A 25,605-nucleotide genomic window follows, 5' to 3' on the forward strand; every position below is an offset into this window, starting at 1 on the left:
CTGTTCGGGAAGCAATTGTTGACAACGTTTAACAAATAGTAAAGAGTGGTGACTTTCTCCATTACACAAGGTACACAACTTCAAGTCAGTTATGCTTACGCTAACGCTATTGACAACGTTATTTCCCTTTGTAGGTCACAGGTTGCAAGAACCGTGATTAAAAAAAAAAAAAAAAAAAAAAAAAAAAACCAGCTCTGCACTAGCCCGCGCCATTTTAATGGCATTTCTGCTTTTCTGTTGTTGAAAGGAGAAAGTGTGACTGGCTTGTAAGCATTGTGATTCAGGATACTGTACATTATTTGGGCATTGTGGTGTACTGATGTGACTGCTTTTTAAGAACTGACATTCTTTTTATTTCAAACGGGTTGAAACATTTTGTGAGTGCTGTTGAGGTATTGTTTGTTGAGGGATGGGATTGATTTTAGTTAAGAACTGTGGCTTTAGATGTATGTTAATTCGTTACTGTAATGTAAGTGGTCGGTTTTAAAACAACGGTGTTGGTTTTTACTGAGGTATTTCCGGTGATTATCGTTCTAATCATTGTAGTGTTAATGATAAATATTGTGATGTAAATGAAATAAGCATTATTTAGGTATTATGTGATGTATGTTATGAGTGTGCATGTGATGTTGAGTACGCATAGATTTTCGGGTGTTTGAAAAATACTTGAGTGTTTAGTTGTGTGTTTGTGCACTGTCATTAATGTTACGGATTCTACATAATCGTGTTTAAAAGCGTGTTTTCTTGTCAGATTTGACATGGTACAGCGCAGTTCGAGCATCAGTGTTGTATATGGAAAGGCGCTATATAAATTGGATTCTTCTTGTTTTCCTCCTCCTCCTCCTCTTCCTCATGATGTTGATGCTGATCATCATTATCATCATCATCATCATTACTATTACTACTACTACTACTGCAATTATTATCATTATTATTATTACTGTTATCATTATCCTCATTATTGTTATTATCCTCATTATCCTCATTGCCATCATTATCATCATGATCATTGTTCTTCTTCATCTCCTTCTTATCATCGTCATCATCATTATCAGTTATCATTATTGTTATTATCAGTATTACCATTATTATTATTATTCACATTACTAGTGGTAATAGTAGTATTGTTCTTCTTATCACTTATCATCATCATTATCATCATCATCATCATTATTATTATTATTCTTAATATTACTACTACTACTACTACTACTACTACTACTACTACTGCTACTACTACTACTATCCACGACCACTCCCAATCACAACTCTACCCAGGTCAGCACAGCAGTGGCCCAGTGGTATTGTCGCCAAACAGTCTGGAAGCGACTGAGTGTCCAAGGTTTCGAGTCCCTCATACGGACCGGACCTCAGTTTTCACCGGTCCCCCACCCCTCTCCCTCTTCACTAGACCTTCAGGGGTGGTCAGGGTGCTAGTCATTCGGAAGATGAAACAAACCGAGGTCCCGAGCAGTCCGCGGCCAGAGGGACTGGTGACTCGTGGATGCAGAACAACATTACGTGTCAGTGTCATGATGTCAACTGTTTTCGATCGAAGTAACAGCTGTGTGAAGTTCCTGCAGTGAGACAAACAAAAACAAAAAAAAAAAGAAAAAAAAAGACAGACAGAGAGAGAGACAGAGGAACAGACAGACAGACAGAGGAACAGACAGACAAACAGACACAGACATTGCCACAGACACTGACAGACACCGAGAGAGACAGAGGGACAGACAGAGAGATATGGAGTTATGAAAAAAAAAGGGAGAGAGAGAGAGGGAGAGACAGACAGACAGACAGACAGACAGACAGAAGAATAAGAATAAGAAGAAGAAGAAGGAGAAGAAGAAGAAGAAGAAGAAGAAGAAGAAGAAGAAGAAGAAGAAGAAGAAGAAGAAGAAACACATCAATCTATCACGGATTCCAAAATGGTCGGAACGTTCTTGTATTCCTTGCTTAATTAAGGTATCGGTTTGTGTCTGCAAATGTCTGTGAGGGAGGGGGGGAAAAGTATTAAGAAAAAAAAACTAGAAAAAAAAAGGCTGGGTCTACATTTCGAGTGCAACAGAACTACAGTTATGAATAGATCGAATCCTACAAACCCTGTGCTGCAGTGAGACTAATAAAGAGAATAAAAAAAGATTTAGAAGTGTGTCTATACATATTTATGTTTTCTGTTAGTGAGAAGAAAGCTGGGTCTACTACGGACCGAGTTGCAACACGAACTGCAGTTACATATATCCTGATTCCTGGAAACCCCGTGCTGTAATGAGATAAAGAAAGTGTTTTTGAAGTGTGTGTGTGTGTGTGTGTGTGTGTGTGTGTGTGTGTGTGTGTGTGAGAGAGAGAGAGAGAGAGAGAGAGAGAGAGAGAGAACAAGAACAAGAACAAAAACTTTAATCTCCAGGCCTCCGGCCCCTAGAAAGAAGTCAAATGTACACAATATGGTGATCACGCAGCGACAACAAAATGTAAAATACATACTAAGTTAAACCTGCAGAACAAAAGTGCTTCTTGTGCATAGTAAATTAATTCTAACTTTCATCATTGTTGTCAGAGAATTCCTGTCGTATGTTCAGGACATCAGATATATAAACGCAGAGTTTACGAATACTGTAAACAGTACCATTCTTCAGCAAGTGAACATACGATTGACCTGCAGAGTTCAGATGTTTTTGTCGCAGGTTATTGTAAAGGACACAATTGTTTATAAAATGGTTTTCATCTTCGACCACATTACAACGTTTACATGCGTAATTTGAATTACATTTGAATGTTCTCCTAAAAAAAAAAAATCCATTTATTGGGAGCAAACCAAGCCGTAATTTTACCAAACAGTCCCTAAAACACTTTTTACCCACAAAGTCAAAACATTGCTCACACTGAAAACCAGTTTTAAACAGTCTGTAGTTATGATATATATCTTTAGACATTACTGACTCGTCCCACTCTTGCATAAATATATCTTTCATTCTTTGCTTAAATAATGACAAAAAAAGTTTGCTCACAACCAAGGCCTTGTTGTAACCAGACATATCCAAACCCAAGTCTAAATAAAGTATTTTCACTAAAGACTCCCAGCATTTTTTTCCCCTTTCGTCCAGATTAAACATCCTCAAATATGCCTGTCTGGGTAATCGGTGCACATTCATATTCAGCAATCTTAACCACTACTTGATACACCTTGTAGACGACGGACTTTATGTGGAGTGATGGCCTAGAGGTAACACGACCGCGTCCGGAAGCGAGAGAATCTGAGTGCACTGGTTCGAATCACGGCTCAGCCGCCGATATTTTCTCCCCCTCCACTAGACCTTGAGTGGTGGTCTGGACGCTAGTCATTCGGATGAAACGATAAACCGAGGTCCCGTGTGCAGCATGCACTTAGCGCACGTAAAAGAACCAACGACAACGAAAGGGTTTTTCCTGGCAAAATTTTGTAGAAAAATCCACTTCGATAGGAAAAAAACAAATAAAACTACACGCAGGAAAAAATACAAAAAAATGGGTGGCGCTGTAGTGCAGCGACGCGCTCTCCCTGGGGAGAGCAGCCCGAATTTCACACAGAGGAATTTGTTCTGATAAAAAGAAATACAAATACAAATACAAATATTTATATACAGTGGATAACATGTTTGGTACTCTAAGTGGTATGTGTGTGTGTGTGTGTGTGTGTGTGTGTGTGTGTGTGTGTGTGTGTGTGTGTGAGAGAGAGAGAGAGAGAGAGAAGTGTTTGAAAGTGTGTGCACGAACCGGCGCTTGCGTGCGTGAACACGTGCGATGAGAGAGAGAGAGAGAGAGCGAAGGGTGTATGTGTGAGTGTGTGTGGGGGGTGGGTGGGGAGGGTGTGTGTGTGTGTGGGGGGGGGGGGGTTGGGAGGGTGTGTGGGGGGGGGTTGTGGGGGGGGGGGAGGTGATGGGGAACTGGTAAGCGAACGTGAGTGCGTGCGACGAAAACTTCGCGGCCTGAAAATCCGTCCTGTTCAGGTTCCAGCTAACAATAACAATACAGTCTGTTGCACGGCGAGGATCCGGGTTGACACACACACACACACACACACACACACAGAGCCAGGCGCGACAAGCACAGAAGGAGGTCAGAAAGGTTGTCAGCCCGCTGCGTTGGCGACGTGGGATGATTGACAGGGAGCTAAAAATAGCATTGACTCTTTCAGTTCCGGCACTAAAACAATCTCCGCGTGATTGTGACTCTTTGCGACGTGAGTTGTGCATCTCATTTGCATTAATAATGTCTCCTTTTTTTGTGTGTGTGTTGTTGTTGCTGTGGCGGTACTTTCCCGCAAGAACCACCTCGTGATGGTGATGGTGATGGTGATGATGATGACGGTGATCTATGCGTAATTTTACCTGCTACAAGAAGACTAAAACCTTGGCCCTGTTTCATCACTGTTTCGGGCAGTTTGTGGACAGAGACAACAGACTTTTGGTTTAATCTGAATTGACTGAGTGAACATACACACAGTAGACAGACGAAATTAAGGTGAGTTGTTTCGCAGCGAGAATGTTGGCTGTTGTCACATATCTGGTTGTCTGATTGAGAATTGTGTGTTATCTTTTTCTGGTTACCATTCAAGTGTGTTATCTTTTTTCTGGTTACCATTCCAGTGTGTTATCTTTTTTCTGGTTACCATTCAAGTGTGTTATCTTTTTCTGGTTACCATTCTAACGAAAGTCATTAAAGCTGCGAAAATGTTGGCAACGGATAATATACTTTCGCTTTCGAAATTTTGTTTGTATGTTTAACATCGGCTGGTGATGTTCGGCGAAGAAGGGAGCAATTAACATGTTTCAGAAACATATAAATGATAGTGAATTACATGTTTTGCTTGTCAAAAAATGCATGCGTGTGTGTGTGTGTGTGTGTGTGTGTGTGTGAGAAAGTGGGATGGGGTTTAACTGACTGTGTGGTTTGGCTGTGGTTTTTACATGTTTCCCAGGTGTGTGTGTGTGTGTGTGTGTTTTATGTATCATTTTCTTTCATTCTGCTCTGGGTGGAATGGCTATTTCAGTTTTTTGACTCATTTGTGTAAACAAGGTGAGTCTATGTTTTAACCCGGTGTTCGGTTGTTTTGTGTGTGTGTGTGTGTGTGTGTGTGTGTGTGTGTGTGTGTGTGTGTGTGTGTGTGTGTGTGTGTGTCCGTGGTAAACTTTAACATTGACATTTTCTCTGCAAACACTTATCAGTTTATCAGAGAGAGAGAGAGAGAGGAAGAAGAAGAAGAAGAAGAAGAGTCAAAATCTTTATCATCTAAGGCAACAGATAAGCAAGTAACATGCTTTTTTCCCACCCAGTCCCCGCCCCGAAAGAGGGACTAAAGTTCAGGAAACAAAAAGAGAGCAAAAGGAAGTAAATGAAAACAAAATGAAACAAGAGAGGCAAGGTCTTCGAGACTCACTTGTGATACACTTTAAGATGAGAAAGATCAGTTTAAAGTTAATTAATTTCCCTAGCATTAATTACAGGGTGATTTCCCTTTTTTACTATCTGCACCAAAACGTTTGCAAAATAAATAAAACTTCCATGCTTAGCAAAAGAAGTTCCTGTTTGAACAAAAAAATGATAATAATGACTCCTCTTGTTGTTGTGTCAGAATATCATATCAAAGTGCCAAGTTTAGAGAATACAAAAAATATAAATATAACAGTAAATGCAGTTTGCATATAATTAGTCTTCATTTTTTTTTTTTTTTTTTTTGTGCCCATCCCAGAGGTACAATATTGTTTTAAACAAGATGACTGGAAAGAACTGAATTTTTCCTATTTTTATGCCTAATTTGGTGTCAACTGACAAAGTATTTGCAGAGAAAATGTCAATGTTAAAGTTTACCACGGACACACAGACACACACACACACACACACACACACACACACACACACACACACACACACACACACACACAGAGACAACCGAACACCGGGTTAAAACATAGACTCACTTTGTTTACACAAGTGAGTCAAAAATAACAGAATATTTTTTGAAACTTAGAAAAACGACATTATGTCAGTAAAGTTATGAGAAAACTTATTTCAGCCGACTTAGATCATGTTGAAGATCTTAACTATTATGATCAATTTTCTGAAATTGTAATGGTATATAGAGTTTAGATTAAGAAACTGATTACACCAATTGGAAGAATAGCTGTACTGAAATCTTTGATCCTATCTAAGATTATCCAGCTATCGTTACTTTTGCCAAATCCAGCTGATACTTTCATTTGTAACCTGCAGAAACTATGTTATAGATTATCTGGAATAAAAAGCAAGATCGTTTAAGTAGAAAAACTATTATAAAAAGTATTGAGAAAGGAGGTATAGGTGTGTTTCATTTAAAAACATTTATAAACGGATTAAAACTTAGTTGGATTCGTAAGCTTGGAAAAAACAGTCATAAATGGAAAAATATCATCTCAGACATGTTCCCTATGATTAATCAACTTGAACTGTATGGTAACTGTTTACCTATAAATGAGAAAGTAAATCGTTTTGGGGTTGATGTCTTAGTAGCATATGGGATCTTTGAACGCAAAGTGAGGATAGTAAATGCAGAAGAACTTGTAAGCGCGAACCCATTTTTTTGTAACGAGAACATTAAGATTGGAAACAAGCATATATTGTTCAAACGATGGACAGAAAAGGGTATTTATTTTTATCCACCACCTTATGCAGAATGTCTGTTTGTCTGTCTATGCAACTCGTGTGACCAGCCTACCGAAGGGTTGAGCAGTGCTTGATTTCGCTGAACAGATGTCACGCTTGCTGTCTTGTACTGTCAGTTTAGAACTTGCGTGACATGACACCAATGGTAATAATGAAAACGATGATGATGATGAACATGCTGCTGCTGCTGCTGCTGCTGCTACTACTACTACTACTGCTGCTGCTGCTGCTACTACTACTGCTAATGATAATGACAATATAATAATGATGATAATAATTATGATAGCAATAATAACGACAGTGATAATAATAATAATGATAGTAATGATAATGATAGGTACTTATATTGCACACTATCCAGAAATCTGCTCCAGGTGTTTTACAAAATTATAATATTACTAGGTCTATATTAATGATAATGATAAACAAAACAAACAATAGTTTGACAGACAAACAGACAGACAGATAATAATAATAATAATAATAATAACAATAACAACAACAACAACAATAATAATAATGGATATTTGTTGAGCGTTTTCCTCCCTTAAAGAGAGCTCAAAGCGCTTTACAATAAACATTAAACACACACGCGCGCGCGCGCGCGCAGTAACTCACAAAAGAAAGAAGAAGAAAAATAATGATTTAGCGCACAATAATATAAAACAGATTCATAGACTTCGCGTATTGCATAATTACACACACACACACACACACACACACACACACACACACACACACAGATTGATAGATTGATAGATAGATTAAATAACATCTTGAAGCACATGCCTGCGGCACAGGCGAGGGTTTTTGTTGGGGTTTTTTTTTGGTTTTTGTTCTTGTTTTTTTTGTCTTGTTTTATTGGTCGCAGGCTGACCTCCACAGTGAGAAAAGCAAGGAAGTATTTACACAGCGCTTAATTAATCTCGTGCACAGACCAATCCAAGCGCACGCGCCGAGACTAGTCATTCGTTCACACACATGTACAGAGTCTGAGTCCGATGGATGACCCAGTGAATGACTGAGTGAATAACTGGGAAAATGACTGACTGACTGCCTGACTGATTGATTGATAATTGGTGGATCCGTGACAGTCTAGTGGTTTGGACCTCGCGTTGTGGCCGCAAATTCCTATCATGATCACGGCAAATTTTTGGCATCTGATCCTTTTTGACTCACTTGTGTAAACAAAGTGAGTCTATGTTTTAACCCGGTGTTCGGTTTTGTGTGTGTGTGTGTGTGTGTGTGTGTGTGGTGTGTGTGTGTGTGTGTGTGTGTGTGTGTGTGTGTGTGCGTGTGTCTCTGTGTGTGTGTGTGTGTCTGTGTGTCCGTGGTAAACTTTAACATTAATATTTTCTCTGCAAACACTTTTTCAGTTGACACCAAATTAGGCGTAAAAATAGGAAAAATTCAGTTCTTTCCAGTCATCTTGTTTAAAACAATAAAAATATAAAAAAAGAATAAAAAATGAAACCTAATTATATGCAAACTGCACTTACTGTTATATTTATATTTTTTGTATTCTCTAAACTTGGCACTTTGATCTGATATTCGACACAACAAGAGCAGTCATTATTATCATTTTTTGTTCAAACAGGAACTTCTTTTGCTAAGCATGGAAGTTTTATTTATTTTGCAAACATTTTGGTGCAAATAGTAAAGAAGGGAAATTACTCTGTAATTAATGCTAGGGGACTTAATTTGATTTAAAATGATCTTTCTCATCTTAAACATTACATTTTTCTTTCTTTTCTTTTTTCTTCTCCCAAGCTTATCCATCATATTTAATACAGAGCACTTTTCAACCATTTTTAAAATCTCTTTTTTTTCCTCCTAATGATTCCTTTACATGATAAAGCGTGAAGCACAATTGAGTCTTGAAGGCTTTGCCTCTTGTTTATTTTTCATCTTGTTTCTTCTTTTTTTCTTTTTTTTTTCCTTCATAATCATTATACAGCAATTGTGATGTAGCTTATATGGATTAATCCACACGATTTGACACCTCCTTGAAATTGAAACTGTAACTGTACAGTTAGGTCAGTTCAGTATATATATTGACTTAATTAATGGAGGAAGGTGGCAGAATGGTTAAGACGCTCAGCTGCTAATACAGAGAGTCCGTGAGGGTGTGGGTTCGAATCCCGCTCTCACCCTTTCGTCCCTACTTTGACTGGAAAATCAAACTGAGCGTTTTGTCTTTCGGATGAGACTATAATCCGAGGTCCCGTGTGCAGCACGCACTTGGAGCACTGAAAAAGAACCCATGGCAACGAGAGTGTTGTCCTCTGGCAAAATTATGTAAAAAGAAATCCACTCTGATAGGCACACAATTACATAAGCGTGCACTCAAGGCCTTACTAAGTACGTTGGGTTATGCTGCTGTCAGGCATCTGCCTAGCATATATGGTTTTGGGTCTATGGATTTGTCCGAACGCAGTGACGCTTCCTTTAGATATTGAAACTCACAATAGCCAAGTGGTCAAAGCGCTGGACTTTCAATCTGGGGGTCTCGGGTTCAAATCTCGGTAACGGCGCCTGGAAGGTAAAGGGTGGAAATTTTTCTGATCTCCCTGGTCAACATTATGTGCAGACTTGCTTGTGCCTGAACCCCTTCGTGTGTATACGCAAGCAGAAGATCAAATACGCACGTTAAAGATCCCGTAATCCATGTCAGCGTTCGGGTTATGGGAAACAAGAACATAGCCAGCATTCAAACCCCCGAAAACAGAGTATGGCAGCCTACATGGCGGGGTAAAAACGGTCGTACACATACAAGCCCACACGTGCACATACGAGTGAACGTGGGAATTGCAGCCCACGAACGTAGAAGAAGAAGAAGAAGATACTGAAACTGAAAAATGACCGATTTTGCAGTCCAAGTCACCTTCATGGCGCCTTGCCGAACGTGCTACCAGAAGGTGACCTCGGCCATCTCCGGGGCCTTCCGGCGTTACGGGGAGCTGGTGGGAAAGCACCCCTTGCCCTTCATCATCGTCCCCATCGTAGTCTTCGGCGGGCTGGGGCTGGGGCTGCTGGCGCTGGACGAGGAGTCGGACCTGGAGACGGTGTACTTCCCCAAGAACAGCCGCGCCATCAAGGATCGACAGACGGTGAGGGACACCTTCCCGGACCTCAGCAACGTCTCCTACAACGCCTTCTCCCAGAGCGACGCGGACAATGCCGCCACCCTCATCTTCGTCACCAAAAGAGGACGGAGCGTTTTCGACTCCGCCGTTACGTCGGAGATCAGCAATATCGTGTCCGGCGTAAAAACTCTGACCGGCGCTTCCTCCTCCGGGAAGAAGTTCGGCGATGTCTGCGCCAGGTCTTCACCAGGCGGCTGCGTTGTGGACGGGGAAGTAGCTCTGAATTCTAATTTCCAGAACGCGGTGACTGCCTCGCAAGTCACCTACCCTGTCTGGAACAACTTATTACTCGATACCTTCCTCGCCGGGACGGAGGTCGTGACGGGCAAACTGGCTTCAGCCAGGGTGCTCCGGATCTCCTTCAAGCTGGCGGAAGACGCGGACGGTTGGAAGAAAGCCTTTCTGAACTACTCACAACACCTGGACACCACCACTGTTGACGTGGCCTACGAGACGCCAAATTCGTTGAGCGAGGAGCTGGATAAGAGCACAAAAGGGGACATCATCTTCTTCTCTCTGACCATGACCTTGACCTGCACCTACGCGTCCATCGTGACCTCTGGCGGGAACCCCGTGTCCACGCGCAGCATGCTGGCTTTCGGCGGCATCCTGGCAGCGGGTTTGGGCATCGTGGGCTCTATGGGTCTGCTCAGTGCCTGCGGGGTCAAGTTCGTCAACATTGTCGGCGTTGTCCCTTTCCTCATTATTGGTGAGTGAGTGAGTGTGTGTGTGTGTTATGTTGTGTTGTGTGTGTGTGTACTGTGTTGTTTTGTGGTGTGTGTGTGTGTGTGTGTGTGTGTGTGTGTGTGTGTGTGCGTGCGTGCGTGTGTATGTGGTGTTGTGTTGTGTTGTGGTGTGTGTGTGTGTGGGAGGGGGGTTGTGTTGTGTTGTGTTGTGTTGTGTGTGTGTGTGTGTGTGTGTGTGTGTTGTGGTGTGGTGTGTGTGTGTGTGCAGCTGTAAAGACCACCAAAACGTTTTGGAGTACTGTAAAGTCTGTTTTGACTTCCAATGAACCGAGACAGAATTCAGCAGCATCTGATGAACGGTTTAATCATTTCGAAAAGGTTTTCAGTAGTGAACATAGCATATGATGAGGTCAGTTATTTTGTTTATGATGCTGTCAATGGTAATATATTGCCTGGTTTAAACGTGGCGTATAATTCACTGAATAGGGGGGTGGGGGGGGGGGGGTGTTGAGGGCTTACGTGTGTGCGTGTGCAAAAGAAACTGCGACAGAAGTACCGTTCCTGTTCCAGTACACCAGGTTCTAACTAACATTACGTTAGTCGATGGTAGTAATACCGCCACTGATAAAACATTTTTTGCATGATTCAGAGTGAAAACTAGGAGAGGGGGGTGTGTGTGGGGGGGGGATGTTCATGATATTGCAGTAGGTATCTGGCACGACTTGCAATTTGATGAAGATTACAATAACAACAACAACAACAACAAAAAGACTTTGATTAAGAAACGAACGAGCTCGACGTCAAAGCGCACACACACGTGTTCGCATGCACGTGCGGACATGCAAACACACACACACACACACACACACACACACACACACAAAACAAAAACAAAAAAAACACCCGCCCCACACCCCACACTCCTCAATACACACACACACACACACACACACACACACACACACACACACACACGCACACACAAGCATCTCCCCCCCCCACACACACACACGCACACACACGCACACACACACATCCTTCACACACACACACACAAGCAACCCCCCTCTCCTCATCCCCCACAAGCACCCTCCCTCCCCACACGTACACACACACACACATGTACACACACACACACACACACACACACACACACACACACACACCCGTCTAAAAACACTTATAGTAAATAGACGTTAAACTGAAGAACACACACACACACACACACACACACACACACACACACCAGCACCCCACCCACCCCTACACCACACCCTCTATCCCCAAACGCACAAACACGCACACTCACTTGCCACGCAATTCCTACGTTCCTAGGTATTGGCGTGGACGACATGTTTCTGATGATGTCCTCTTGGAGTGAGAGTCTTCCCAGCAGCGCTGAACAGCAGCAGGTGAAGCACGTTCCCCAGATTCTGGGCAAGACTCTGGCCAACGCTGGAATCGGCATCACCATCACCTCCGTCACGGACTTCTTGGCCTTCGTCATCGGCACCACGTCCGTCTTCCGAAGCGTCACCAACTTCTCGCTGTATGCCGGTGAGTTGGAGAGAATGGGTATGCGTATTGCGTATTATTCAATTGCGTATGGGCCACAGGCATAATTACAATTGCATTGGGGTTTGGACGAGATGAGGACGAAGTCGTGGTAGCAATATCTTCATTGTACACCCCAATATGAATAACAATAATCTTATCACAGCATCTAGTTACATGCAGCAAAAAGTCACCAGGGTAGCTTATAAGGTGAGTGGAGAGAGAGAGAGATAGAGAGAGAGAGAGAGAGGTCACCACCATCTTCATAGTCGTTATCATCGTCCGTCAACATTGTCACCAAAGTCACCATTTTCATCATTATCACCAGCATCACTATCGGATGGTCAACTCAACAAGGGCAAAATTCCTCTGCAGAGTTACTTTGGAGGTACTTGTTAGTGAAGTCTTTCTTGGGACGGGGGGTAGGGGGAGGGGGCAGAATTATTATTGTTTGTCTTGTTTCCTTTGAAAAGTGGCCAATAAGAAATGTACATTAATCATACGGTATTTGGAGAGGCATGAGTAAAACGTAGAAGGTAAAGTTAAAGTAAAATGACAATGATATATGTATGTATGTATATACATGTATGTAGAACTCAAATGATATGTTGTGTGCAGATAGTGTTGTGAAATGATGCTGCCCTGTTGATATTGTTCTCTTCACTACATATATATATATATATATATATATATATATATGTAGTGAAGAGAACAATATGTGTGTGTGTGCGTGCGTGTGTGTGTGTGTGAAAAGGGGGGGGGGAGTAGGAGGGTAGAGGAATAGAGGTTTGAGAGGAGAAGGAGTTAGGATCGATGATGCACATACTCACTCACACTGTCTTCTCTCATTGCAATAGCAGGGGCACATTGAGTGGTTTTCATAGAGTGTTTACTATATAACCTTAGAATAAGCATAGCTATACAGCACACAGTAGCACTAACTCAAACAGATCTCAGCAACACAAATTTCCTGCTAAAGCAGTAAGCAGCACGCTTTTCCTGCCCAGCACACCTACATAAAGTAGCATCCACTAAGCAGCATACAGCCCAGGGGTGAGTCAGCAAGGATTTCCTTGCACCTTCACCTCAGCCAACCTGTGCCAGGTTCCGTTTCTTTCAGATGACAGCTAAAAGTTTTGTTGTCCACATTAGTTTTACCCCTTCCTCACAACATACTGTGCGTACTAACTGCAAACTACAAACGCTCCCCAATGGGTTAAAACAATCTGACCAAACTCAGTTTGTCTTAGTGACTCAGTGACACATTTACTTCTCTATTCTCACGTTGAAGCGCGGCACATTTCAACATCATAGAGCCAACTGCGGGAGAAGAGTAACCTCAAAGAATGAGCCATGGAAAAGAGTGGGGAGGAGGGAGATAAGAGATGAGGTGGGGGATGAAGGGATAGGGGAGAAAAGGGGGACGGGGTGGGGGTGGTGTAGGTGACACCACCTGTGCACTATAACATAGATAGGGGGTTAGGTGGCGCACGGGAGGGGTAGTACCTCTAGAGGGGGGGGGTCTTCTCACGCTCTTCCGGGAGTGGTTCGTCCTCTGTTGGTCCCCACCGGCACCCAGCTCTCACCTATGGGTCCTAGAAGCTGCTAGCATGCGGCAGCGCCCAACCCCCGGGCAACGGCTTTGACATGCTGACTAAACTAGGTGAGGGTAGCTGACGGGTCTCAAACCCTCGGTGAATTAGGGCTTGTCTACCCAAGCATGTGAAGACTGGATCCGGCAGACTCTGCGGAAGAAACCTTCATGGTTCAACGGAGAGGAAGGCGGTTGCAGCAGAGCACTGTGGAGTGCTGAGGGCAGGATGAGGCACATAGGACATCCTGGTCATCCACTGCATCCGTTTCAATCTCCAGTCGTCTTGACCTCGTCTTGCCACTGGATACAGACGGTCTCGGACAAGAGAGTGAAAGTCGACGGTGCGCAACTCCTCCTCACCATAAACAAAGTCATCAGTCATCCTTCATCCCATACCATCATTTTCCCCAAGCCCTGTGGCGACAGGCGAGCGATGAAGCGACAGGTGTGGGTACACTGGCAGTCGTAGCCGCGGACCTGCACACAGGCAGCTCAGGCCATAGGGTCGTTTTTCATCGACTGGAGCAGCAGTGGAGATCAGCAGCCCCTTGAGTGACTGAGCAGCCCTCTTTAGGACAGCACTGCTCACCTCCATGGCATGAGGAAGGGGCTAGAAAAGGTGCCCTAAACATTGCCTGCTCCACACCATCATAGTCAGCATACCGCGGTCGACACACAAAGGAAAGAAAGAAGAAAACAAGGAGCACCCCATCGACCATTGCCACATGGAACGTGCGTACGCTTCTGGACAGAGACGACTCGGACAGACCACAGAGACGCACAGCACCCATTGCGAGTGAACTGGCCAGGTACAACATCGACATCGCTGCCTTAAGTGAGACCAGACTGGCAGAAGAAGGCGAACTCTGTGAGCGAGGCACAGGCTACACCTTCTTTTGGAGTGGTCGCGGACCTGAGGAGAGACATGAGGCTTGAGTTGGCTTTGCAGTGAAGACAACCCTCGTTGGCAAGCTGGCTGGCCCCCCGAAAGGAGTGAACGATCGCCTGATGACGATGAAACTCCCTTTATGCAACGGGAAGAAGTTTACCACCATTGTCAGCGCCTACGCGCCCACCATGACCAACCCAGATGAGATCAAGGACAAGTTCTACGAGGACCTGAACGCTGCCATCACCACTGTTCCCAACGCAGACAAGCTCATCATTCTTGGTGACTTTAACGCGAAAGTTGGCTGTGACAGCACCTCCTGGGAAGGCGTGATTGGGAAGCATGGGGTTGGTAACTGTAACAGCAATGGCCAACTACTTCTCCAGACATGTGCCGAGCACGACCTTATCAACAAACACCGTCTTCTGCCTCCCTACCCGTAACAGAACGTCATAGATGCATCCTCTCTCTGTCCATTGGCATCTCATCGACTTTGTCATCGTCAGGAAGAGGGACACGAGGGCCATGTGCGGCGCCGAGTGCTGGACAGACCACCGCCTTATCGTCTCCAAGCTCAACCTCCGCATCCAGCCCAAGAGACGGCCTCAGGGCATGAAAGCACCTAAACGCCTGAATGTCAACAAGCTGAAGCTAGGCAACATCAAGCAGAGCTTTGCTGACACCCTGGAGGAACGCCTTGAGTCAGCCGTGCTGGACAACCAGAATGTGGAGGCAGCATGGGGCGCACTGCATGAGACGGTGTACAGCACTGCCATGGAGTGCCTGAAGCACAAAGACTGGTTTGATGAGAACTGCACTGAGATCAAGCAGCTGCTAGAAGACAAACGCCAAGCCTACAGAGCCCACATTGAAGATCCCAAGTCACAGTCAAAGAAAGACATACTGAAGAGCACACGCAGCACCATCCAGCTGAAGCTGTGGCAGATGCAGGATTCCTGGTTGAGCAACAAAGCTGATGAGATCCAGGGCTTTGCAGACAGGAACGACATGAAGAACTTCTATAACGGCCTGAAAGAAGTCTACGGTCCCACCACCTCCGGATCTGCTCCACTCCTCAGTGCTGATGGTTCTACCCTGATCACTGACAAGGACGGGATCCTTGAGAGATGGGCTGAACACTTTGACAGCGTACTGAACCGCCCTTCCTCCATCAATGATGAAGCCATCGACCGACTCCCCCAGGTGCCAGTCAGTGAGTCGTTGGATGCCATTCCAACTTTGGAGGAGACCCAGAAAGCTATTCATCTGCTATCCAATGGCACAGCCCCTGGCTCAGACTCCATACCAGCTGAGTTCTACAAAGAAGATGGTATGGCGCTGACTGAGAAGCTTCATCAGCTGTTCCAGCTCATCTGGCAGCATGAGGCAGTTCCACAGGATTTCAAAGACGCTTCCATCATACACCTGTACAAGCGCAAAGGAAATCGTCAGGCCTGTGACAACCATTGTGGAATATCCCTGCTGTCCGTCGCAGGCAAGACGCTGGCCAGAGTGCTACTCAACCGTCTCATAGCGCACCTTGAGCAAGGTCTCCTACCAGAGAGCCAGTGTGGCTTCCGGAAAGAACGCGGGACTATCGACATGGTGTTTGCTGCCAGGCAGCTCCAGGAGAAGTGTCAGGAACAGAACGCCAACCTTTACTCCACCTATGTCGATCTGACCAAGGCCTTCGATACTGTTAGCAGAGATGGCCTTTGGAGAATCATGGCGAAGTACGGATGTCCCATAAAGTTCATCACCATCATATAGCAACTACACGATGGGATGCTGGCCCGAGTCCAAGACAACGGAGAGACTTCAGAACCATTCCCTGTCTCCAACGGAGTCAAGCAAGGGTGTGTTCTTGCCCCCACCATGTTCAGTCTCATGTTTCAGCCATGCTGACAGATGCCTTCAGATACGCTGACGTAGGCATTGGCATCAGGTACCGCACAGATGGCTCACTCTTCAACCTCAGGAGGCTTCAAGCTAAAACCAAGGTGAGGACAGACACCGTCAACGACTTCCTGTTTGCTGATGACTGCGCTCTCAACGCTGCCTCCGAAGCTGACATGCAACACAGTTTCGACAAGTTCTCTGCTGCCTGTGACAACTTTGGCCTCACAATCAGCACAAAGAAGACTGAGGTGATGCACCAGCCAGCTCCAGGAAAGCCTTACGTTGAACCAAACATCTTCATCAACGGGCAACGACTGAACGCGGTGGACAAGTTCACATACCTGGGCAGTACACTCTCTCGCACAGTTGTCATCGACGACGAGGTGAATGCCAGACTCGCCAAAGCCAGCGCTGCCTTCGGCAGACTCCATAAGAACGTTTGGAACAGGAGAGGCATCACCCTGGAGACGAAGCTCAAAGTATACAAGGCTATAGTACTCACCACACTGCTCTATGGATGTGAATCATGGACGGTCTACAAACGCCACGCCAAAAAGCTGAACCACTTCCACACCACCAGCCTCAGAAAACTTCTCGGCATAAAGTGGCAAGAGAAGATCCCTGACACAGAGGGCTCACTCGTGCAAACTTGCCCAGCATCTACACCATCTTGATGCAGGCCCAGCTGCGCTGGGCAGGCCACGTAGTTCGCATGCCAGACCACCGGCTCCCCAAGAAACTGCTGTACGGCGAACTCCTACATGGCAAGCACTCCCATGAAGGCCAAAAGAAGCGCTTCAAAGACAATCTGAAAGCTTCTCTGAAGGCCTTCAACATCAGCCACGACACATGGGAGCTGAATGCAATGGACAGACCAAAGTGGCGTTCAGCTGTCCACAAAGGCGCCAAATCCTGTGAGGCCAACAGAATCGCTGCAGCAGAGCAACGCAGACAGGCCTGGAAAAGCAGTGCCAGCAAATCCCCGACAGCCGCCACCACCCCCTGTCCACACTGCGTCAGAAACGTCCGGGCGCGGATTGGCCTGACCAGTCATCTGCGCACCCACAGAGCCCAACCCACCCACCTCCAGGATGACTAGATGGTCCTCGTCGATCCCGACGGACGAACCACACATAACATAGATAAATAGATATTAATGACCTTTTCTCTTCCGTACAGGTGTGGCCGTGTTGTTCTGTTACCTGGCCAACGTGACTCTGTTCAGTGGCTGTCTGGCCATCCACGGAAAACGTGTGTATTCTTGGCGCCATTCCCTGACCTGCCGGATGACCAAGTCCCGCCAGGAACTAAAGGAAAATGGAAAGTCTGCCTGCTTTGCTGCCCTGTGTGGCGGCAATCCGCCTCGGAAAGACAGAGACGACGAAAGCATCTGTGAGAAATTCCCTTCCAAATTCCTACCGTATCTGATAAAGAACGGTTTGGTCAGCGTTTTTATCATCGTTCTGTTCATGGGTTACCTGGCGGTTTCTATTTACGGCGCCATCAACCTGAAGCAAGGCTTGGTTCTTCAGGACCTGGTCCTAGACTCTTCCTACTATCACAACTTCTTGGGTCTTTCTGACAAGTATTTCCCTACCAGGATTCCTGTTGGTTTCATTGTCACAGGAAACGTCGACTATTCTGGAAACGACGGCACTCTGTTCCAGACCCTTCTTCAACAGGCTCAGAATGACAGTGGTATTGACTCTAACTTTGAGAGATGTTGGTTGACGTCCTATAAGAATAGTGGGAGCTACAATGCGGGAAACTTTATGAGTGGTCTCGCAACATTCCTGTCCAGCAACACTGACTTTGAAGCTGATGTGGTGATGGACAGCCCCAAAAGCAGCGTCCTGGCCTCACGCTGCTTTGTGTATTCCGTGGGGAGCAGCAACCAGTACGACAACGCCAACCTTATGGAGAGAATGCGAGAGCTGGCTGACGGCTCTTCCCTGTCAGTGTTCGCTTACCACTCGTCGTTCGTGGCGTTCGAGCAGTTCATCGCCGTGCTGCCAGCCACCCTGCAGATGGTGGGCTGTGCCGTGGCCGTGATGACGGTAGTGTCCTTCATCTTCCTGCCTCACTTGCTGATGGTCCTGCTGGTAGTGCTCACCATCCTCATGATCTTGGTTGGCATCTTCGGCTTCCTGTACTTCTGGGACCTGACCTTGTCTTCCATCACCATGATCCACCTGGTCATGAGTGTCGGCTTCTCCGTGGACTTCTCGGCCCACGTGTGTGCCGCCTACCTCCTGTCCAAAGCGGCCAGTCGCCAGGAGCGAGCCCGGGACGCCATCCGCCACGCTGCCGGCCCCATCCTGAACGGGGCCACCTCCACCCTGCTGGGGGTGCTGTTCCTGCTGGCGTCTTCCTCCTTCATCTTCCAGTCCTTCTTTAAGGTCATGTTCCTCGTCATCCTCTTTGGGCTTCTGCATGCCGTCTTCTTTCTGCCCGCTGTCCTGTCCCTGCTCGGACCTCAGAACGGTCCGCCCGAGGGTAACCCCCCTGCCGTTCAGAACGGCAAATCACAATGCTTTCAGAATGGCTGTCCAACCATTTGCGTTTCCAGCAGAGTAGCAGATACTCCAGTACCACCGCTGCCACGGCTAAAGGTGGTTGGTTCGGGAGAAGTGGTGGGAATATTTCCCCATAACAATGCTGAGAATGAACTCTCCCCTGTCAAGGCTCCGAATCAACTTCCCCCTCTGAGCGTTCCGAATAAACTTTCCCCTGAAGGCTCTGAATAAAATTAATGTTCCCCTGTCAATGTTCAGAATGAACTTCCCCCTGTCAGTGTCCGGAATCAACTTCCCCCTCAAGGCTCTGAATAAACGTTCCTCTGTCAATGCTCCGATTAAACACGCTGAATACTACATGCCCGTTGGCCCATGTGAAACATCTCCACATGCACACGCTCTTGGAACGACAGATAAATCTGCTCAATGATTTGAAAACGGTGAGGGTTTAACCACTTGTCAAACGTGTTTATCAAAACGCGCACACATTTTGTGCAAGCAAGCAAGCGCACACATACATACACACACGCGCGAGCGCGCGCGCAAACACACACTAGTACAAATATTTACAAGCACTTTTACATCATTTTAAGATACTGTTGCAAAGGAAAGGAGTCCCAATCTTGAATGGTTTAAGTTTTGTAAGTGCACCCTTAGTATAAATTCTCTTCGGATATATGAAAACTTCACTTCACCTCACCAGCTTCACTGCACACACAAGCTATCCTGCTAGCTAGTGATCTACGGTTGCATTTTCTTTATTCGCTATGTTCATGAGTGATATGAGTTTAGATTGTTCATTTGCTCACAGTCATATTCGAGAGGGGTCTTGGCCTCGAATTCAAAAATATATCTCTGACTCTCTGTCCCTCTGTCGCTCTCTGCTCTCTGTCTCTGTCTGTCTGTCTGTCTCTCTCTCTCTTACAAATGTCACAGTTGTATTGGGATCGCCTTCAGAAGGGGCTGTGGCATGGCCTATACTGAATGAATTTTCGTTTCGTTTCGTTTCTCTTCGTTTCGCTTTGCTTCTCTCTCTTCCACCAAACCCATTTCACCCGCTTAAATGCGGAGTGCAGCTGCGCTCCCTTCCGCCCACGCTGACAAAAGAACGCTCCACTCCCTACCCCCTAGCCCCTACCCCACCCCCGACTCCCGCCCACGTCCACGTCTACGTCCACCCGGTTTGGAACGCACGGTAACTTTGCTTCACAGAACGTCCTGTTCGTCGTATGGTCTCCTCGTTTGGTCAAAAGAGTGTCATTATCCATGTGTCAGTAAACGTTTGGAAAATGAAAGGAGACATAAAGGAGGCCAATAGCATCAGAAACTGTTACCTGATCGAAAAACCTGAAAGTTATCACCGCACATTCTTCTATTTAAAGGGTAGTGGTGGTTGCAGTGGGGGGAATTGGCAGTTTTGTGTTGAAATTGGAGTCCAGTTCTTCTTCTTATTCTTCTGCTTCTTCTTCGTTCGTGGGCTGCAACTCCCACGTTCACTCGCACGTACACGAGTGGGCTTTTACGTGCATGACCGTTTTTACCCCGCCATGTAGGCAGCCATACTCCTTTCTCGGGGGTGTGCATGCTGGGTATGTTCTTGTTTCCATAGCCCACCGAACGCTGACATGGATTACAGGATCTTTAACGTGCATATTTGATCTTCTGCTTGCCGTACACACACGAAGGGGGTTCAGGCACAAGCAGGTCTGCACATACGTTGACCCACCAGGCCCCGTTACAAGGATTCGAATCCGGGAACCTCAGATTAAAAGTCCAACGCTTTAACCACTTGGCTATTGCGCCCGTCGGTTCATCAGTCAACATCGTCTTTCGTGGAATGAATAGTTGTGTTGGCTGTGTTAGTACTTGTGTTGGTTTATCTTGCCATTAGCGTCAACGGCGGCGGCAACAGTTTTATTATAATTGCGATTCCGTCCATGAATATTGACTATTGTATGTGTATGCCTTTATCATTATATGTTTAAAATAATCATGTATGTTGTGTCTGTATGTATGTACGCATTTATGTATGCACTTATGTAAAAAAGCATATATATATATATATATATATATATATATATATATATATATTTAAATGCAAAATGATATAAGGTTGTAGTATGTATCTACAGTGTATATAGCATGCATGCATCAGGTATATTATGAATGGATTGAAATGTATGTATGCCATGCACAATACAACACAACACAACACAACACAACAATACAGCTTTATTAATCCGATTGAAAATTACATATGCATTGAAAGGCTCGTCACACACTATGTGTATACTAATATTTTCCTTTATATGATTATTGAGATGTCCTAATGAATCAAGGAAGGGTCTGCGGAGTTTTTCATTTCTTCTTGTTTCAGTTGTTACATGAAACGTTATATTTTCTTAGCTGAACGTCTATGTGTGATGTGTGCGTGGAGTTAATGGAAGGGTGTGCTGATCACTATTCGTTTCATTTCTTTTCATTTCTGCTTTGTTATTTGTCGACGAACATTTGATTGAAACGAAGGAAAATGGTCCATTGTATTTGTTTGAAGCATACAAGAAAGTCTTTTGAATTTGAATTTGGAATGTGCGCATGGCACCGTATTCATTTAGCACGGCGAGAAGCCAGAGGAATAATAAACCCCTTATTTTCAGTACAGATGCGTGAGCTGAGATGGTTAATTAAGAAGCAGCTTTCTTGATTAGTGAAATTAGCACCATCATGTCATGTGCGGTTTGGGACAAAACAGTGTTTCTGATTCGTTTTGTTTTTGTTGTTGTTTTTGTTTTGTTTTGTTTTGTTTGTTTGTTTTTTTTTAAGTAGAAAGCAGTTCTGTGTCTAATTTTGGGATGGCAAGGTCGCGTTACCATCCACTGTCAGGTACAGCTGGGAGCTGTCGAGGTTTAAATGTAAGGTTGTCAACATGGGATCACAGTGCTCGGTGACGTAAATCGAGCAAAGTGGTTACGACAGTATGACAGTATGATGTTGTCACGGTGTGACAGTAGTATGACAGTATGATGTTGTCACGGTGACAGCAGTGTGATATTCTGATGCATCCATGGTTACAACAGTATGACAGTATGATGTTGTCATGGTGACAGCAGTTTGAAAGTGTGATGCATCCATGGTTACAACAGTATGACAGTATGATGTTGCCATGGTGACAGCAGTATGACAGTGTGATATAGTCACGGTGACAGCAGTATGACAATGTGATGTAGTCATGGTGACAGCAGTATGAAAATGTGATGTAGTCATGGTGACAGCATTATGAAAATGTGATGTAGTCATGGTGACAGCAATATGAAAATGTGTTGTCATGGTGACAGCAGTATGACAGTGTGATATAGTCACGTTGACAACAGTATGACAGTATGATATTGTCATGGTGACAGCAGTATGAAGTGTGAGTAGTCATGGTGACAGCAGTATGAAGTGTGAGTAGTCATGGTGATAGCAGTATGACATTGTGATGTGGTCATGGTGACAGCAGTATGACAGTGTGATGTAGTCATGGTGACAGCAGTATGACAGTGTGATGTAGTCATGGTGACAGCAGTATGACAGTGTGATGTAGTCATGGTGACAGCAGTATGAAATGTGAGTAGTCATGGTTACAACAGTATGACATTGTGATGTAGTCATGGTGACAGCAGTATGACAGTGTGATGTAGTCATGGTGACAGCAGTATGACAGTGTGATGTAGTCATGGTGACAGCAGTATGACAGTGTGATGTAGTCATGGTGACAGCAGTATGACAGTGTGATGTAGTCATGGTGACAGCAGTATGACAGTGTGATGCAGTCATGGTGACAGCGGTATGACAGTGTGATGTAGTCATGGTGACAGCAGTATGACAGTGTGATGTAGTCATGGTGACAGCAGTATGACAGTGTGATGTAGTCATGGTGACAGCAGTATGACAGTGTGATGCAGTCATGGTGACAGCGGTATGACAGTGTGATGTAGTCATGGTGACAGCGGTATGACAGTGTGATGTAGTCATGGTGACAGCGGTATGATATTGTCAGGATCGGACTGATACAACAGTGTTGCTGTTTATCACACTTGTTGCGATGTTCTGCAGTGGAAATGTTGTTTTCAGTGTTATGTGAAACGTGGTGTGTATTTTGTATCTGTGAGCTTTGGATGCAGTGTCTGTGAGATGCCGCTATCAGGTATCTTGCTTTTTTGCCAATAAAGTGATGAAATCACCGTGTGTGTGTGTGTGTGTGTGTGTGTGTGTGTGTCTGTCTGTCTGTCTGTGTCTGTGTGTGTCTGTGTCTATGTGTGACTGAGTCTGTGCGCGCGATTGTGTTTGTCTCTGTGTGTGCGTGAGAGAGAGAGAGAGAGAGAGAGAGAGCAGCATTTGCAGTTGGTAGGCAGGTTGTGGGGGACTAAACAGAAGTGTTGGGGGTCATATGCGGGTAGGGGTTAAGTCTACTCTGTTGTGTCACAGACAGGAGGTCAGTCTGGACTTGAAGCAGTCCAGCGACTCTGCTGTGACAACGTTCTGGGGCAGTGTATTCCATTCTGGGGTGTTACGGAAAAAGAAAGACAATTGTCTGTACTGCGTCCTGCAGGCTGGGATGTCGTAGTTGCAAGTGTTAGTTTTTGCTTGAGCTCAGCCTGCTTGTCTGATGGTCTTAGTAGGCAGACTGAATTGATGGAGATGACACCATGGTGGAACTTGTAAAACATCCCCAGGCGAGTTTTTTTTTCCGTCTGACTTGAAGGGAGCTAAGAGTGGAGTTGACACTTCTTCTTCTACCCACTTATTTTCTACAGCTGTTAGCTTTTTTTTTTTGTTTAACCCAACCTGCTAAACCATAAAGAGGGTTCAATTTAGAAATTTTTGTGGTCAACTGAAGACAAAGATCTGATTATAACGTTTGCATTGTCTTATGCCATATACAGGTTCGGATAATTCATGCAGACAGTGGCCGAGTGGACATAGTGCTTGATTTGGAAGAGTGGGGTTCGGATTCGAATTTCACACAGACAGGACTTTTTACTCGTCAAGCCACACAAAGGCTTGAATAAAATTTAAAAAAATAATAATAAAACCTCCCTGGAACTAAGCGAGCCCATGTGGTAGACATGTATAGACTAAACATAAACTCCACAAGAAAAAGGTAACAGTTCACAACAACGAAAACTGTTTACTTCACAATCAAACACACGAATCATGAACTAACAAATGCAATATGACTCAACAGACACGCTTGAACAACTAACATTCATTCAATTACGTTTAAAGCACGCTCTCTTGGGAAACACATCTTAAATATGAAAAAAGAATTTCTCGTGACAAAAGAGGCGTCGCTGGTGAAGGGTAATACTAATACTGCGAACAGCGTGTAAAACTGCACGGAGGAAAAAATACAAAAAAAATGGGTGGCGCTGTAGTGTAGCGACGCGCTCTCCCTGGGGAGAGCAGCCCGCATTTCATATAGAGAAATCTGTTGTGACAAAAAAAGAGAAATACAAATAATTGCGAACGGTTCGTATACCTCCCAACTTGGAAGCGTTTACACCGCACACATTTCACAATTTAATGTCAGCTTCGACCTCGTTTTGATGCCTTAATGAATATCCTTTTCCCTAAAACCAGTCCAACATTGGCTGTTTCAGTCTATTTGCGTTCTTTTTCTTCTCTTCGCGCACCACTGCCGACCAAGTTCACAAACGCACTCTCCAGATCCTAAAATCAAGGGAAACAAATTGTGGGACTTGAACTTTGACAAGGTGTAAAATAGCTGAATTGATTGGATATGTTGAATGGATTGCACTTTGGCTGGGCTGGGGGAATATAAGAAAGCAGTTAGGTGACAGAACGTCAGTTATGTTGTCGTTTGCAATAAGACCATAGGATATTTTGAAGTGAGTCTATTTGCGAACGATGCTGCACAGTTACTCTAAAAAGGGTGTGTTGTGTGTGTGTGTGTGTTTGTGTGTGTGTGTGTGTGTGTGTGTGTGTGTCCGTCTCTGTATCTGTCTCTCTTTCTCTGTCTCTGTCTCTGTCTCTCTCTCTCTCTCTCTCTCTCTCTCTCCCTATTCCTTCTTTTCTCTTTCTCTACCCTTCCTTCTCTCTTCCTATTTCTCTCTCCCTCTCCCTCAGAATGTTGTGTCTTAATTTCTGTGTTGTAATGGGTTTGTTGTTTTTGGTGTTGTTTTTTTTTTTTCTAAGGACCTGTAGTGCTTATCTAATTCTAGGTTTAATTATACATTTATGTTTTTGCCTCTAAGGCCTTAAATGAACAAAGGGTCTGGATCTGAATCTGAATCCCCCCCCCCCCCCCCCCCACTTTCTCTACATTTCCTTCTCTCTCTCTCTCTCTCTTGCTCATGTCGTCGTCAAGGTATGAGTTTACTCTGCACAACTTGGCGATATTCATGATATGAAGTACTGAAGAGACTACGAACTTCTTCCGTGAACGTTGTATAGTATTGTATTTGCTATTTTGGTTGATTTGTCATGTCAATTCTTTTTATTTTGTTTGTTTGTTGTTGTTGTGGCCTCAGTTGCATGCAAGATCACGGATCACATTGTCACACTCTTTTTTTTCTTCTTTTTTTTTCCTCCATTTTTTAGTGTTCTTCCAGTATCTTTCTTCATTGGCCGGGGAAAAAAA

General features: G+C 44.7%; 1 protein-coding gene across 3 annotated transcripts; it reads left to right on the forward strand.

Moving 5' to 3' along the window:
• Nucleotides 1–247: 247 nt before the first annotated feature.
• LOC143295217 (patched domain-containing protein 3-like) lies at nucleotides 248–23,179 on the forward strand. 3 transcript variants are annotated; one of them, XM_076606791.1, is made up of 4 exons: nucleotides 248–377; nucleotides 9,553–10,533; nucleotides 11,846–12,067; nucleotides 17,626–23,179. In XM_076606791.1, exons 2-4 carry the CDS (start codon nucleotides 9,567–9,569, stop codon nucleotides 19,191–19,193), a joined length of 2,757 nt encoding a protein of 918 aa, XP_076462906.1. In that variant the 5' UTR covers nucleotides 248–377; nucleotides 9,553–9,566; the 3' UTR covers nucleotides 19,194–23,179. The 3 variants fall into 3 exon arrangements, with proteins under 3 accessions (XP_076462906.1, XP_076462904.1, XP_076462905.1); XM_076606789.1 differs by lacking the exon at nucleotides 248–377 and adding an exon at nucleotides 4,033–4,219; XM_076606790.1 differs by lacking the exon at nucleotides 248–377 and adding an exon at nucleotides 4,226–4,500.
• The last annotated feature ends 2,426 nt before the right edge of the window (nucleotides 23,180–25,605 follow it).

The sequence above is a fragment of the Babylonia areolata genome, chromosome 20 (genome assembly GCF_041734735.1).
Source record: "Babylonia areolata isolate BAREFJ2019XMU chromosome 20, ASM4173473v1, whole genome shotgun sequence".
In the NCBI taxonomy this organism is placed as follows: domain Eukaryota; kingdom Metazoa; phylum Mollusca; class Gastropoda; order Neogastropoda; family Buccinidae; genus Babylonia; species Babylonia areolata.

Bases quoted from the DNA above. Each gene is read 5' to 3' on its own strand.
- LOC143295217 (XM_076606789.1), top strand. From the start codon at position 4,135: ATGATTGACAGGGAGCTAAAAATAGCATTGACTCTTTCAGTTCCGGCA. The intron at 4,220-9,552 runs GTGAGTTGTGCA...CCGATTTTGCAG, and splicing joins TGATTGTGACTCTTTGCGAC to TCCAAGTCACCTTCATGGCG. The intron at 12,068-17,625 runs GTGAGTTGGAGA...TCTTCCGTACAG, and splicing joins CAACTTCTCGCTGTATGCCG to GTGTGGCCGTGTTGTTCTGT.